General features: G+C 40.3%; 1 protein-coding gene across 1 annotated transcript in view; it reads left to right on the forward strand.

Moving 5' to 3' along the window:
- ATXN10 (ataxin 10) overlaps window positions 1–17,651 on the forward strand; it is a 123,083-nt gene that overhangs the window by 13,772 nt on the left and 91,660 nt on the right. The window contains exons 2-5 of the mRNA XM_081128205.1: window positions 2,183–2,374; window positions 3,837–3,919; window positions 14,113–14,209; window positions 16,713–16,871. Of these exons, the coding sequence (XP_080984331.1) occupies window positions 2,183–2,374; window positions 3,837–3,919; window positions 14,113–14,209; window positions 16,713–16,871 (531 nt within the window). The remainder of the gene's footprint in view (window positions 1–2,182; window positions 2,375–3,836; window positions 3,920–14,112; window positions 14,210–16,712; window positions 16,872–17,651) is intronic.

Raw genomic sequence — 17,651 nt, forward strand, 5'->3', positions numbered from 1 at the left:
TCAGAGAGGGGAAAGGAGAGGGAGAGAGAGAGATAGAAACATCAATGATGAGAGAGTCATTGATCGGCTGCAGCCCGCAACCCGGGCATGTGCCCCGACCAGGAATCGAACCCTGATCGCCTGGATCCTAGGTCGACGCTCAACTGCTGAGCCACGCCCGGCCGGGTAGAGAGCAGTTCTGAGTAAACTGACTGTTAAGATTTCAGAGAGTGACATCAGGGAAGACCATTCACAGCAGGAAGATGATGCCAGTGCAAGAGGCAGTTTACAAAGGACCAGTTGAGAGAAGACATAATTGGCTTTATCACAGGTGTAAATACACATTCTTTTAGCCATTTTATTAGAAAAAAGAGGCGTAACTGTAGATTATTTAAGTTGTAGAGCTCTACTTTTATTTGACTGTGAGATTAAATAATAAATTTATTCTTTGTTGTAGAAATCGTGATCACTCTTGGCATTCCTTGAAATGTTTTAAACTCTTGGGTATTTTCTTAGCATATTAATGCCTGCCATGTATTTAGTATTCCTTAAAGCTTTCTTGAGAAAGTTAGTGAATGTTCTTTTATGGCGTGTTGCCACGGAGAATGGCTCACATGCCTCATTGTTCTTCACAGTTGTGGAGGCAGGATCAGCGCTGTAACCTTCAACTTTTCCTGTCATTATTGACCACTCCATGCAACGCTGAGTCAGAGCTTCAGGATCCACACTTAGAGAGGGCTGACTGAGGAGATATGCGCAAATTAACTTTATTCTTTGTGTGATTTCTCAATTTTCAATTGATTGATTTACACTATGCCTCTTTCCAAAAACAAATTTGAAGTACCTAAAAAAATAAGTACAGTTAAATAAAATAAAAGATAAGCGAGGAGATTGGTGAGGAGAAAGTAAGATTAGTACTCAGAGTCATGCCATGGGATTCAGTGTTGAAGATGAGATTTGGCTGCAGACATGTTACAGGCCCAGGCAGAGGTCATCAGTGTGATCTATGTTAGCTGTCCAGAAGATGCAGACACTGCACTTGGAGTACAAGTGCTCCTGGTCCTGAAGCTAAAGGAGGGAGCGTCTCTTCTGGGCGGAGAGGAGGGATATGCAGTGTTTTCCAGCACTGAGCAAGCCCAGCAACATGAGGTGCTTCATGGCCCATGGTTCTGCATAAATGTGCAGCTCCTGATGGTCTGGCTGAATCCAGGATGACATGATAGGGTGCTGTGATTGCAGGATGAGAGCAGAACATTCACCTGGTCAGAATTAACCTGCGAGAATCTTGTCGTCCCGCACAGCTATATTTCTTCTAACAGTGAAACAGAGCGCTGTTTCTCTAGGGAGGCATGGAATGAGGAAGTTGGCTTGCATTTAGGTGCTGTGTTGTACAAAAAAATTCTTACCTTCATAGCTTTGGAATGACAGTCAGTGTAGGCCCCGCTCCTGGCATGAGAGGCATGTGGGAACTGAGGTGCCCAAGGGGACAGCACAGGTTCATTTCTCCCCTGGGCGCACACTCTCGGTTGAGAAGTGCTCTCTTTGTTTCTCTCCCTCTGCCCGGCCCCCACCCCAAGTAGTTGAATGAATACGTGCACGCTCACACACATACACTCTCACTCAGAGCAGGCGTTGCCAGCTTCTCTGTATCTAGAGAATGGATGGTATATTTGCCTCCCAGGCAGTCAGTCCTTCATCAATATTGTTTCTCATAATTGTACTTTAGGTGACAGGACATGGCTATGTTCTCTGTCTGGAACATAAAATGTAGCTGTTCCGTTTGGGTTAAGGGCAGATCCAAAAGCACGAATAGTCCCCTGAGAGTGGGGTTAGGGTTAGCCTGTGGGGTGGAGGTACAGAGGTCAGACTGCTGCAGTTGGAGCTGTGGCTCTGCCAGTAATTGCCTGAGGACATGGGCACATTGCTTAAACCCCCTCTACTTCAGTTACCTTAAAAATGGAGGGGACAGTGTTGGTTTAATACAAAGGTTCAATGAGATAACACATGCAAAGGTTAGTGAGGACGGTGCCTGGAATGTAGCACTCAATGTATGTAATTCTTTTATTTTGTGTTGTAAGTTAGGGAGCTGGAACAGACAGGCCTAGCCCATCTCCCCACAGAAACAAGTGTAGGCCGTGTTCCCAATAGGACATTTGGAATTAGGCTATTTTTTCTGGCCTGTGATGGTTTTGTCTCTTTTCAGAGAGACTGCGCCTCGGACTATCTTCCAGAGAGTCCTGGATATCTTAAAGAGGTCTTCTCACGCTGTCGAGCTGGCCTGCAGGGACCCGTCCCGAGTGGAACACCTGGTGTCCAGCCTGCAGTTAATAACAGAATGCTTCCGGTGCCTCCGAAATGCTTGCATTGAGTGTTGTGTGAACCAGAACGCCATCAGGTAGTGTCCTTTGTCCCTTCATGTGTGCCTCTCTCTCCCCTCTGTGTCTGTGATTGCCGCTTCTCTCCTACTGGTCTGTCCATTAGGAATCATTTGGGCCTCACTTGTCATCCAGGGGAGAAGTACTCTGAGTACAGAATGGTGTAACCTGCCAGAGTCTGTTTAGCATTAGGGGTTATTTAGGTTTCTCATTTGTATTGATATGTTTCGAGGTACTTGGTTTTATACATAGCGCAGTGATTAGAACCTAATTTTGAGTCGTTGATCCTAGACTCTTAAGTGCATATGTAGCTCCGACCTCTCTTATCTCAGTTGTAAATGTTTTTATTCGTTTCAGGTGTTTTAATCAGTGGCCCTTGTGCTTACTTTGAACAAGGAGCACGTTTTGTAAATGTCTCAGGTGACTTATCTTAAGATTTCCTGAAGATTGTGAAGTTGCCCACTGCACTTTTGTAACATGGTTAAAAGATGAGCAGAACTGCTCAGTGCTATGTGTGTCCTTTGACATGCTGCTCTCTCCTCCCAGAGCTGAGCATCTTTTCTCTTTGATTTTATGGAATCTGCTTTTTATTAAAAATTCTTACTTGAGATGAAGTCAGAAGCCACAAAGAGCATGCTCACCTTTCTTTCCTGAACTTGAACATAGACGAGCCTCCAGGCCTCCCTGTCACTGCCGTGATGGGCAAAGTCGGGCTGGCCAGAGCCACTGGAGGGACGCCCTGCGCTGCCTAGACAGTTCTGATACCTGAGGCTTCTATATGATTAATGACATTTTTAAGATGAAAGGAGAGGGGGGAAAAAGCTAGAGTTGTTTAACTTTAATTCTAAACCAAACCTGCCATCCATTTGCAGATAAATGGATAGAATCAGTTATAATCTTGATAATAATAGTCAACATTTAAAAACATAACTAGTTATGTGCTGGAAGAGTGGGCCAGAGGCAGGTTTCTTTTGTTTCTAGGCAGGGAGGCTCTCTAGTGTGATGGGGGTGGGGAGGAGAGCTCAGAGCAGAAGCTAGCTGTGGGCTGGCAGGGTCATCTTAGCGCTTCGCCAGCCCACAGGGAAGGAAGCGAGCATTCCCAGGACCGACCCTAAGCACCAGGCTTTGTAACCCAAGGGCTTGACCTGCAGTGTCTTGGGAAACCCTGAGAACAAACTCAAGAAATAGTACGCTGCTACTTTTCCATTTCTACAGAGGAAGACCTGATCCCATTGTCCCCCCTGAGACCCCAGGACACACTCCCCATCTCTGGACCCTTAATATGCTCCTGACCCTGAAGTCCTCTTTGCCCTGTGGGGTCACCTGTTCACAGGCTTGGGGAGCATGATGGAGCACCTTTGGAGGCTGTTATTCTGCTGGCCACAGGAACTGTCAGCAGCAGGCTCAGCTCTGTTTCTGGATCACTTGAAATGCAGGCCTCGGAGGGTGTCTAACTTTGTCTCATTGAACAATGTGACACAGGAACTTGGATGCAGTCGGTGTCGCGGTGGACTTGATTCTTCTCTTCCGGGAACTGCGAGTGGAACCGGAAGTCCTGCTGCCAGGTAACCTGCAGCACATGTTATGAATTATTTATATCTTCGAAAATGGTTTAGAAACTAAACACTGAGTATTCATCCTTCATTAAAGCAAATGTTCTGTGACGATATAGAGAAACTTTATTAATGATATTGAAGAATTATCAGTAAAAATGTTGCAGCAGCCTGGCCGGTTTGGCTCAGTGGTTGAATGTCGACCTGTGAACCAGGAGGTCATGGTTTGATTCTCAGTCAGGACAACGCCTGGATTTCAGGCTCCATCCCCAGTTGGGGGGGCAGGGGGGTGCAAGCATAGGTTGATGCTCAGCCACTGAGCCACACTGGCTGGTGAGACAGGCATTTGGATAGTTTAAGGCCCCTGGCCCCCGGCCCCCGGCCGTGGTACTTTGTTATGCAGGTGCTGATTTAGGTGTCGGGTGTGATCCTAACAGTGACCAAAAAATCCCTGCCCTCAGGATGCTTGTGTTCCATTGAGGGGAACCAGTTGCTAAATGTGTTAAAGAAATAAATGTATAGTGACAGAATGGCAAGTTAGCGCTGATGGTTAGTGGCTGCTGATGTGGGATTAAGAGAAAAACCAAGCTTTTTATTTTCAAGGCCAGGAAACTTTTCTAGACTTTTTTTGAATGTTTTTGATTCTTGAACTATTAGCATTAACACTTCGCTGAACAAGGGTTATTACCTAAACATCATATTTTAAAAACATGGAATTTTAATATATCTTTATCCAAATAATGAAATACTTTATTGGTAAACTTAAGTCACTTAAGAAAATCTCAATATAAATATCTGGCTTTTAAGTAGATGTAGTTAAAAATAAAAATTCTTTTTAGTAAAGAAATTATATCATAATTCAACAAATACTTCTTTAAGTGAGAACTCTTCAGCTATATTTAAAATGATTTGATTTATAAATTGATTTATGTACAATTCTTAATGCATATACTTATGTAAAGTGAGGCATACTTACCTTCATGTGAATGTGCACACTGCTGTGGGAAGGTGGATAGAGAACGGAGGTCATGGTCTCGCTCTACAGGCAGGGAAACTGAGGCACCGAGTGAAATAGGCTAAATTAGCTGTTAGAGGTGCTGCCTGGCTTGGTTTAACTCTCATTCTATTCTGTGATTTCTTAGTGTTTTTATTTAAAGCTCATGTGTTCAAGTTCCTGCGTCTTTCTGTTTGATTTAGAATTCTTCCTTTGGGAAATTGTAATTGTTTTTTGAATTAAGTTATCTAAGAATTTACAGATTGTTCTCAATTTTTTAAAAACAGCAGTAATTTTTCAAATACTCTCAAAAAATTGATAGGATGTAGGATTTAGTTTTAAAGTGAAAGTTATTTTTGTTGCTTTATTTTATAATAAAACGGAAGCCTTGGTGCTCAACTTGGGGGATTAAAAATCAGCAAGACAGATTTCACTCCCTTGGGTGGAAAGGCAGCTATTTCTGAAGTCTGTGTGTGGTAAGCTTGTGCAGAAAGAGCTCAGGACAGACTATGCTCTGTAATTGCTGAAAAATACAAATGTGGTAGGTAGTGTGTCCCTGGCAGCGCTGGAGCCATGGTGGGCAGCAGATTTCTCTGGTGACGACGTGCCCTGACATGAGATGCCAGGAGGAAGAGCCCCACGAGCAGACACTGTGATTAACCAGTGATCTTCCCCTGAAATTACCCCCTTTCTCTCCGTCTCATCAGCTCTCCCTCTTTTCTCGTTTTCATCAGTATGATACAGCCCCGTTTTCCATCTTCAGATACCTTCCCTGGGCTCCACGTGCCCTCGGTCCATCATCCCTTTCTCTGCGCTCCCACACCTGCTGCAAATATTTGTTACTTAGTGTTTACAATACATGATAGAGTATTTCATCTCGCAGGATTAATTTCTCTTCACTGAAGCAAGCAGATGATCTACCAAAAATTTAAAGGAGCCGATTTCTGAAACGTTTTATGAACTCGTTTGAAATTGATGAGTACATTGGTTGTTGGGTTGTGAGCTTGACTGGTCACTGATATGCACTGGTTAGAGAGAGACTGGATCTTTACAGACCTGTTTTATGTTAGGTGTATGTGGTGTATGAAGGTTGTACACAATTTAGGTAGCTACAGTTATATCAGCTTATTTTTTTATTGACATGAGATGCACATAAGATAAAAATAACCATTCTAAACTGAGCGGCATTTAGTGCTTTCACAGGGTTGTACGTCTACCACTTCTATCTTGCAGATATTTTCATGGCCCCAGAAGGTAACCCTGTGCCCTTTGAGCAGCTGTATTCCATTTCCTACTACCCTGAGTCCCTGGCAACTACCGTTCTGCGTTTTGTCTATGGATTTACCTGTTTTGGCTATTTCCTGTAAATGGAATCATAAAATTATGAGATCTTTTGTGTCTGGCTTTTTCACTTAGCATGATGTGTTTTGAGGTTCATTCATGTTGTCGTGTGCATCGGAACTTTATTTTTAATGTCTGAATGACAGCACTGAATGCTCATACCCACTTTCTCCATCCATTCGTTCATGGTGGTATCCAGGCTGTTCCCACCATTTAGCTATTGAGCCACCTGTATACATGCATGTGCATGTACCTGCCTTCCATTCCTGTGGGTAGATACCTAGCAGTGGAATTGCTGGGTTAACTTTAGATTTACATTTTTAAGAAACTGTCAGACCTTTTCGGAGCAGCCAAACCATTTTCTCCAGCAATGTACAAAGTTCCAGTTTCTCCACATCCTTGCCAAAGTTTATTTCCCTTTATTTAGATTATATCCATCCTGGTGGGTATGAAGTGGTTTCGATTTGCATTTTCCTAATGATCAGTGATATTGAAGAACTCATGTGCTTGTTGGTCATCAGTCCTCACTGGGGAAATGTCTATTCAAGTCCTTGGCCCAGTTTTTAATTGGGCTGTTTGTCTTTTTCTTGTCAGATTATAAGAGTTACTTATATATTGTGGATACTAGGAATTATGTGGAATTTATAGATCCTTTTGGGGAGAATTGCCATGTTAATGATACTGTGTCTTCCAGTCTGTATGGAACATCTGTTTATTTAATACTTCAGTTGGGTCAGTGTCAGGTGGAGAACTTGTTATAGGCAGAGTTGGAAGGCTGTTCCAACTTGTTACAGGCAAGAGTTGCGGCAAGAAGGAAAACAAGCTAAGTTTTCTCACTGCTTTCTTGAAAAAGGCAGCTAATGAGGCTGCTGAATTTAATTTGGAATTCAACAATGAAATTTGGATTCAACAATGAAACTTAAAAAATATTCACAGTATGTTAGTTCAAACCTATTATAAGTCTTTTAAAAGGTATTCTGGTTCCTAATGAAGTTTGTGCACTATTTTTTGACTATTTCTCTGTGAGAACCTTGTTCTTGGTAGAATTTTAGCAGGGTATCTGTGCCAGTTTTTTGTTAACCACTTTTGAGGTAAGAACTATAATTACATTGTCAAAATAATATTTAGAGTATTATTTTCAGAGAATAATTACAGTGGTGTGACGAATATATTATGCTCATCAAATTTTGTGTAAACACAAGCATGAGTTATTTTAATTGAGTTATTGGTGTTGTTTTTGGCTTTTATTCTTTTCTAATCTGTAAAAATAATGTTGGGATTTTTGAGGGGCTTTGTAACATTCGCAGTATTTACATAAAGATCATTTGATAAGCTGTTTGGTAAAAGTAAACTGTCATTTGTCCATGTCTGGAGTTTTCTTTTCTTGTTTCTGGGACATCTTAAAACCTTTCCTTCCCAGAACTGTGTTCTGATTCACAGTTGCTGATGAGTTGTTGGCTCAGTTGGCTTTCAGACCAGCTTACGTTGTTGCCCTTTTTTATGTTCAGTTTTACAAGGTTTGAGTGTTAAAATATTCTAAAATACTCAGTAGAAATATAAATGCCATTTAAAACTGTGACTTATTTTGAGGTTAAAAATAAAGAGTTTTTTAAATTATAAACATTTTATAATTTTATTATAGAGTAATTTTTAAAAACTCTGAAAAGTAGAAAGAAAAATAATCATTGCTATCTGTGCAGGCGACAGTAAACAAACACTTGGCTTGGTTTTTAATCATTTTCAGTATTCGAATATATGGGTGTGTATGTGTAGGTGCAGTTTTGTATCCTGCGTCCTTGTTTTAGATAAGAATATTAATTTAATTCAGTTTTGAGGTTCTTGGCTCTTCATTTTCTTTGTGTACTTTTTAAATTTCAGTGTTTTGATTTTTGGCCACAGTTTTGCAGCTCCCCTTTGAACCACCAGTTGTTGGGTTAGCCTGAGTAAGAGAATGGTGCGGCACGTTACTCCCCTTACCCTGCCAGTCATTACAGCTGCTCTGCCTTTGAGGTTTTGGAGCCAGCAGCCTGCGCAGTGCTCAGACAGGGTTTGAAGGGAAGGCCCAGGCTCTGGCCTAGGACAGTCCAAGGCCAGCTTCTCTCTTCTAGCAAAGCAGAGATCTAGAAAGTTTAAGGTCTTTGGAAGTTCACTTGCCCTTAAAGATGTCCCTTAGTTGATTCCTGGTGGGAATTCCTTTAATGGAGCAAAAAGTTTCATTTCAACTCAGATTTTCTGTTGGCTTTTGACCTTTTCATGGTCAGCTTTAATCCCGGTCCCTGGGAAGGGCCAACGTTGTTTTGCCAGATGTACTGATACCACTTACAAGCTTCATGTCCTGAGTAAGTCAGTAACCATTTGAACTTTGGTCTCCTCTTGTGTAAAGGGGACAGAACCTTAATACCTCCGTTATAAGGTTGTCATGGGGTACCGGGAGGGACCATGACTCGGAACGTGCTTTGAAGCACTCCTAAGAAGTTTCTGGCTGTTGGACACTGCTGGTCAATAGGTTCTGCAGGAGTAATCACCAGAGAAACACCGCAGGAGGCCACTGCGAGGCCATGCTAGAGAGCTGGGGACTGCAGAAGCCTGGGCCGTGGTCCCCAGAGCCCAGAGAGGAAATCCTGCTCCTCCTGCGCTCCTCCCACGCCTCTGCTGCCAAGGCTGACCCTGCCACCCCACAGTGGAGACACACCTGAAGGGCCCCCCTCTCCTTTTGCAGGGCAGGCGCTGAAAGGCTTACTTGGAGCTGAGAGGCACTGACTGATAACTGGTACCCACTCAAAAATATTGTGCACGCAGCCTGTGGAACAGGCTCCTGGGCTCTGGGATGTAAAAGTCCTTAAAGACCCTTGTGTTCCTGTTGCATTACATCCTCACAAACACTTTGGTATTTTCTGACTGTATTTTTGCCAGTCTGGTGGATATGTAGTAGAATCTCATGCTTTTTCCCATGGGGTTGAACACTTTTCACGTGTGTGTGTATGTGTGTGTATTTGCTTTTTGGCTATCTTATTAAGTGTTTTTCAAGTTCTTGGGTTTTTTTAATTTAGATTGATTGTCTTTTTAAATGATTTCTAAGAGCTCTTTTAACATACTCTGTATATGAAGCCTGTTTCATTTGTGTTCTGTGTCTTTTCTGATTCTATGGATAGTTTTCTTTGTTGTTTTGTGGTGTCTTGAGGAAAAAAATAGTGTTAAGTTTAATGTAGTTTATTAATATAGAGTTTATTAATATTTTCCTTTTGGGTATTATTTATGTGTCTTGTTTAAAAATCTTATTCTACACTTGTTTTTTAAAAACCTTTCTACTTTGACTTTTTTACATTTAGTTTAGTGCATGGGATTGAATTTCTGTTTTGTGAGCAAGGAGCCCAGTTTCCATTTTCCATTACTGGCCTCTGGTTGTCCCAGTATTATATATTTGAAAAGACTGACTCTTACTCAGCTGTCTGCTGTGACATCCCTGTTGTTAGTCACATGTCAGTGTAGGTCTGAGTCTAGTTCTTGTCCTGTTCCGTTTTCTGTTCTATTGTTTTGTTTATCTGTTTCTGCCCCAGGTCCACACTGTCTTACCCGTAGTTGCTACTGTCCTGTGAAAACAAATCCTCTCATCTCATTGTTTTGAACAGCATTGTCTTGTCAGAGTACATAGACACAGAAACATACACACGTCCTGTGGTGTGTGAAATTACAGCGCATGCGCGCGCTCTCTCTCTCACACATACACACACACACACACACACACACACACCATGTTGTGATTCAGACTGGAACTGCATTTACTTTCTAGTCCTCTAATCTGTGAACATGGTCTAATTCTTACTTATTTAGTTCTACTTTAATATCTAGTTTTAGAATTTTTGTAGCGGCATACATTTGTAGTTGTATGTTTGATGCTTTTATAAATGGGGTCTTTTCTTGATTTTTTTTTGCTCATTTCTTGTATATAGAAATATTATGCATTTTGAAATATTGACTTTGTATCCAGCAATGTTTATAAGCTGTTTTATTAATTCAGATAACTTACAGGTTTAACATATATTTCCCACATAGATTAGAAATGACATTTCACCTGCTGGAGGTAAAGTGACAGCTTAGTTTCTCCTTTCCTGCTTCTTGGGCCTTTGTGTTCTTGTTCTGCCGACTGAGATCTCTGCAGCGTGGACCAGGGGTGGGAAGAGCAGGACCTGGGCTCATTCCCTTTCAAAAGGAACGCTCTCTGCAGTTGGCGGCCCATTATAACGTGTGCTGTGGGTTTTGTGTTGATACTTTGAGGTTAAAGAAGCCCCCTTCTATTCTTTGATGGCTAGGAGTTTTTTTGTTTAGTTTTAAATTATGAATGGGTGTTAAATTTTATCAAATATGTTTTCTGCAGTATTTCAGATGATCATATGATTCTGTCTTTTACAGATTGATGTGGTCAATTACAAATTTTGATTTCTAATGTTAGAGCAGCTTTCAGTGCAGGTATGAATTCAACGTTGTCATGTTAAGTGTTACTGGATTCATTTTGCTAGCATATTGTTTCGTACCGTGAGTGTTACCTTCCATTCCGATACCGTCCTTACTCTGTCTCACAGTTATGCTAGCCTCAAGAATTGGTTTGGGAGTCTACTCCTTCTTTTTGTGTTCTCTGGAAGAGTTGTGTAAATTGGAATTTTTTTTTCCTTGAATGTGAACTGGCCGTATTCTGGTCTGGGGTTTTCTTTTGGGGAAAGTATTTGACTACTGGTTCAATTTCCGTAATGGCTAGGGGACTCTTCAGGCTTTTCCTGAATATTTTACAGAGTCAGTTTTTGTTAGTTATATTCTAGGGTTTCAGTTCTTTTATTTAAATTTTAAAACATTTTGGCATAATGTTATTTGTAATATCTTACAGTTTTCCTTTTTTATGTCTGCAAGATCTATGGCAGTGTTCTCTTTTTCATTTCTGAAAAATTTTCTTTGTTATTTGTGCTTTTTTCTCTTTTGCTCAATCTTCCCAAAGGGTGATCAGTATTGAGCTTCTTGAAGAAATCAATTTTAGGTTTGTTGATACTCTTTTCTTTTTCTTAAATTGTTTACAATTTTAATAATTTCTTGCTCTTCATCTTTATTTTCTTCCTTCATTTTGGGGTGTTACTTTGCCATTCTGTTTATAATTTCACAAAAAGACTGCTTAGCTCATTGATTTCCATCATTCATCTTTCCCAGCATGTGCATTTTAAAGCTGTGAATTTCCCTTTGTTCTGTTTTAGTTGCATCTCAAAAGTTTTGGTTGGTAGTATTTTTGTTAACATTATGTTTGAAATATTTCATTTTCATTATGATTTCTCTTTTGACCCCATGGGTTATTTAGAACTATATCTCTTAGTTTTAAACAATGGGGATGTTCTAATTATTTGGGGGATTTATTTCTAGTATAATTGCAGCGTGGTAAGTGAATACTATTCATATATCAGTTTTTTAAAATTTGCTGAGGTTGTCTTTCCCTCTATGATATGGTGAAATACTGTTTTGCAGTGGAAGCATGTATATGCTGCAGTTTTTTAAAAATTTCCTTTTTATTAAAATCACATTCATATATAACTACTGAGTAGAGCTTCTGATAAGCTTGAGGTAACACTCATACCATACTGGGTTGCTGCGATCACAGGGATACATCCAGAGTTGTGATGCTTTATAACTGTGTACCTTTGGTCAAGTTACTGATAACCTCTGTGGGTCTTGGTTTCCTGTGCTCTCTAATGAGGATGAAAGTACCTGTCTCAATAATAAGATTATTTTAAGGATTTATACCCTAAGCACTCAAGGTTTCCAGTTAGAGTCTCTGACCACAGGACCAAACACGTTTTAATTTGAAATTTGAAAACCTGACTTTTAAGCTGACATTTATCAAGTCCATATTATGTGCTAGTAGAGGGTGGCCAGGTGAGCATTTAATGTGTTCCCTACTACACGCCCAACACTTTTAGGCAGTTCACATTTCATCCTTACAATAGCTTTCAAAATAGGTACTGTCGGCCCCATTATATGATGAGGAAATTAGATCTTACTAAATTAAGTAACTTGTGCAGGTTCACACTAAAAGTTGGGAATTGAACTTAGGTCGTCATTTGTGGGTTTTTTTGGTCACTAAACAGTTTTATTTTACTATTCTTTAAAAAAAAATTTTTTTAAGGGACTTCATTTTTCAGAACAGCTTTAAGTTCACAGCAGAATTGAGAAGAAGGCACAGAGATTTCTCATGTGTCTCCTGCCCCCAGACCTGCACACCTTTCCCACCATCGACATCTGGTACCAGAGTAGTTCATTTGTTACAATCGACGAGCCTACACAGACGCCTCGCGGCACCCGGAGCCCGCAGTTTACATCAGGCTCGCTCTTGGTGTGGTACATTCTGTGAGTGTGGGCCACTGTGTAATGACACGCACCCACCATTGCAGTATGATAAAGGGTAGTTCCACTGCCCTAAAAGCCCTCCGTGTCCCACCGACTCATCCCTCCCTCCCTAACCCCTGGCAACCACTGTTCTTTTTACTGTCTCCATAGTTTTGCCTTTTCCAGAGTGTCATCTAGTTGGAATCATACAGTTGGCAGCCTTTTCAGATTGGCCTCTTCCACTTAGTCATATGCATTTAAGTTTCCTCTCTGTCTTTTCACGGCTTGCTAAGTAAGTCCTTTTTAGCTCTGAATACTGTGCCATTGTCTGGATGTACCACAGTTTGTTTATCCATTTACCCATTGAAAGACATCTTGGTTGCTTCCACCTTTTGGCAATTATGAAGAAAGCTGCTATAAACATTTGTGTGCAGGTTTTTGTGTGGACATAAGTTTTCAGTTCCTTTAGGTAAATATCAAGGAGTATGATTACTGGGTTGTACGCTAGAGCGTGTTTAGTTTTGTAAGAAATCGCCCAACTTTTCCAGAGCGGCTGCACCATTTGCATTCCCACCCGCAGTGAGAGAGTTCTTGCTGCTCCACAGCCTCACCAGCATCTGGTGTCTTCAGCATTCTAGATTTTGTCCTTTATTGCTGGGGATCAAGCCTGCAACCGAGGTCCATGCCCTTTGCCAGAGTCACAGCCTGGACCCTTCAGTCTGTGGGCTGACACTAATTGCTGAGCCAAACCGACTAGGGCTTGTCTATTATTTTGCACTTTTATTTGGTGAAATATTCTAAACGTGTCAACAAGGTTGTTAATAAATCACATTCAGATCTTTTAAATATATTGATATTTTTGTCTGCTTACTCCCTAAGTTATTGAGAAAGGTGTATTACAATTGCCCAAATTAATTGCTGATTTTTCTCTTTATAGTGTTGTCAGTTTTTCTTTTATTTATGTATTTGAGTACATGTTATGAGGTCATTCCAGTTTAAAATTGTTACTAAATCTTTCTGGTGAATTAAGTCATTCTGAAATGACTTTTTACAAAATTCCTCTGTAATGCTTTTTGCCTTAAGCATTAGCCTTGAAGTTTATTATGTCTGATTTTAAATGGTCTATGATGTTCTTTTTAGGCTGGTATTTGCCTTTTTTACCATGCTTTAACTTTAAAAACTCTAGTGTAAGAGTAACATTTTAAAAATTGGAGTACATAATATTGGAATATGTACTGTAATATTACTGAATATGTAATTACAGGTATATTTGTGTTTACTTTTATAATCTTTTCCAGAAGTTAACTTTGTAGAGTACATGGCTTTGTAAGGCATTTTAATGGTAATGCCACGCACAGTTTCATGTGGCCAGAGACCTTTATAGTTAAAAGAAGCTAACAGAAACTTCCTGTTTACTAATATTGGGAATGTTTCTTATTAAGATGTATTTACTCATTGTGTTAAAAATATTTTTTAATCATGTATCTTTTTTACTTTTATAAATTCTTAGCTTTCCGCTGTGGCCTGCAGTTTTTAGGCAATATTGCCTCACGGAATGAAGACTCCCAGGCGATCGTTTGGGTGCATGCTTTCCCAGAACTCTTCTTGTGAGTATACTGATAAGAGTTTTTCTAACTTCTGAAAAGACTGTGGTTATATCATTCCATTTACATGAAGTTCAAAAACAGGAAAACAAACCTTTGCTTATAGAAATAAGGAATGTGGTTTTTCTTGGTGCATGGTGGTGGGTTCAATACTGGCTGAGAGGGCATGAGCATGTCTTCTGGGGTTCTGATGTGGGTGGTGATTGCATAGGTGTATATGTGTCTAAAAGTGGATTGGTTTTTGATTTGTGCCTTTTGTTGTGTGTCAGCTTCACTTTAAGAAAATAAAAGTTTGGGTTAAAATGAGAAGTATTGTCCTTAGCAGACACTATAATTTATAAGAAAAAAGCCATCAAAGATTGAAGTGTGGGCAGTGAGTTATAATCACTCGTGTTTATTGTTCACTTCCCATGTGCTGGCACAACGCTGTTCTGGTGGATATGGACACCTGTTGGTATGGGTACCAGCCCGCTTATCTCGCTTGGTTCAGGTACTTTTCCTGGTGACCTCCTGCTTTGTTCTGAGCGGCTCTGTTAGTTCATAAGAAGTTGAAATTGAGTGAAAAGGTGAGCAGGTGATGGAGGCAGGAGAGGGAAGGGGAAAAGCTCTGTCTGGGAGCAGAGGCCTCGTTTCTAATCCTGGCTGTGTTGCCACCAAATGGAGTGACTTTGGTAGTGGCAACAATATTAGCAGGACAGCAGCTGTTGTTCGAATGTCCTGAGCTGGGTACATCTGTATATTTCCCTGTTCTGTGCCCAGCCCTGCGGGTAAGTGGTGCTGTTCCTGTTTGGACAGATGAGGGAATTGACGCTTAGTGCTGGTAAATGGCAGAGCTGGAATATAACCCCTCTGCCTGCATTCTTCATTGCCTTCCCTAGTTGCATAGGTTTTTCTGGGTCACCTGCAATGTATGGTGCTCACATCACATAACTCTCATGTTCCTTCTTGCTCACTGAGTATAACTGCCACTCAAATCCCTGCAGATAATTAGAGTTGAAGGCATATATATGTCTGTTACCTGTACGATTAGTAATAATTGAGCTTAGGTAGAAGGAAAGAATTGTGAAATTCAAGCTACAGAAATAAATATTACTTATTATTATTATTATGTTTTTAATCCTTACCTGAGGATATATTTTTATTGATTTTTTTTTTTTAGAGAGAGAGGGAAGGAGGGAGAGAGAAAAACATCAGTGTGAGAGAGAAACATCCATCAGCTGCCTCCTGTATGTGCCCCAACTGGGGATCAAACTCACAGGCTAAGTATGTGCCCTGATCAGAAATCCACCCTGCAATATTTTGGTGTGCAGGATGATGATGCTCCAACCAGCAGCCACCCAGCCAGGGCAAAAAAATTACTTATTTTTGAGAATTCATTCCTTTAAAACATCTTGGGTGCCTAATGTCTTGCCAGGTTCTGAGCTAGATGAGCAGCATATGGGTAACTTAGAGATACTCATATACCCAAAGAGCTCATGCTGTGGTGGGGGAGATAATGGAATAGGCGAGCACATTGTAGTGTAGGAACTGACCTAACTAGATACATCTAGGTGTCAGAGCAACATAGAGGAGAGGCTCTTGACAAGTGCAGGTGCTCAGAGAAGTCGTGACAGTTTACCTGGTGCTTGACATATATTACCTCATCCTCACAGAGGCCCGGTGAGGTAGACTGAGGGGCTCTCATTATTGGGTGCCATTTTTATGTCAGAAAACACTGTAAGGGGTTAGGTGATTTCACTCTTGATGTGTTTCTGAGACAAGTATAACCAGATTCTAGCTTTGGCTGGTACTGGCTTTGTGTTTTTGGGCACATAAAGTCATCACATTTTTTATCTGAAATATAAGGCTAATACTTTCTCCTGAAGAGTATTACAAAGTTTAAATGAAAAATAAAATTCTGTCTTATGCATGACCCATAACATAAAAATTAAGACCTTCCTAAGATCACATAGACGATAGGTGGATGAACCAGGCTTTACACTGAGGCACTTGACTCCAAAGTTTATTTCTTGCCAGTACAGCACTTTCCCCTTAAACAGTCTGTCCTTCCTAACTATTAGTGGATGCTTTGTGTTGTGACTAATTTTATACTTGCTGTTTTTATAGTAAACAATGTACTTGTTTCAAAGTGGTGTAATTCTTCATTAAATTGTTAAAAATTCATTATGTACTGAATTTGTGTGTTTTTTTTTTAAATATATCTTTATTGATTTCAGAGAGAGGAAATGAGAGGGAGAGACAGAGATAGAAACATCAATGATGAGAGAGTCATTGATCGGCTGCCTCCTACACGCCCCGACTGGGGATCGAGCCCGCATCCCGGGCATGTGCCCTGACTAGGAATCAAACCCCGATCGCCTGGATCCTAGGTTGAGGCTCAACAGCTGAGCCACGCCCGGCCGGGCTGTACTGAATTTGTTATTGGGATTATTATTATTTATGTGCTATTATCATATTTTATCATGGTGTTCAGTCGTGCTGACACTTTCGTATCTTCATTTGGAAGGTCCTGCTTAAATCATCCAGACAAAAAAATTGTTGCCTATTCTTCAATGATTTTGTTCACATCTCTTAATTCGGAAAGAATGAAAGAACTGGAAGAAAACCTCAATATTGCCATTAATGTCGTAGAAGCGCACCAAAAGCAGCCTGAGTCAGAATGGCCGTGAGTATCACATTAGGAATTTGATTGCTTAAGAACATCCTGATAGATCACTTTCCTTATAGAGACTTTAAGTAAAAATTTGAATTATAATAATTGGACAATAAATTAAAACAACATACATTGACAAAATAAGAAAAGTTTCTCAGTGGTCTTTGTTGTGAGGTATGTATGTTTGTAATTGCCGCATCTTCTGAGGAGTTGATGCTTTCATCACTATAAAATTCAAACATTTTGTTGTATTTCTTTATAAGTTCATTTCTCCTGTTTTCTTTACAGTCTGTTTTATGTCCGTTTTCCACATAGTGGTCAATGTGTTTAGGGCCCAGATTGTCTCGGGCGGGGAGCCTCGAGCTGCCAGTAATCCCACTTGTATTTCACAGCCATGAACTTTCCCGGTTTTGGCCTCAGTTAGTGCGAACGTTATTGTTCTGTTGGAATTATACCTAATTTAAAAATAATATTTCTGAACATTTGTTTTATTTGAATTACCATTTGCACACAAACAGAAGTTGGTACAAAAATAGATATGTTATTGTGCTTGACTTAGAAAACCTCCCTCAGTTTGCAAGTGTTTTCACATGACGATGAATCATTAGAGTCAAGTTACTAAAAGAAATTTTCTGTGGCCAAATTCTGTTTCACTCGTTAAGTACCTTGGATCTATATTATAACCATCTGTAATTTTTTAGCACCATGAAATAAAGGGCAAAAGATCATAAAGGGCAAAATATAAGATCTACTTCAGCATAGTTCAAGTTAAATTATGAAAAGTCACTAGAT

Source organism: Miniopterus schreibersii, assembly GCF_964146895.1.
Source record: "Miniopterus schreibersii genome assembly, chromosome: 2".
NCBI classification, from domain to species: Eukaryota; Metazoa; Chordata; class Mammalia; order Chiroptera; family Miniopteridae; genus Miniopterus; species Miniopterus schreibersii.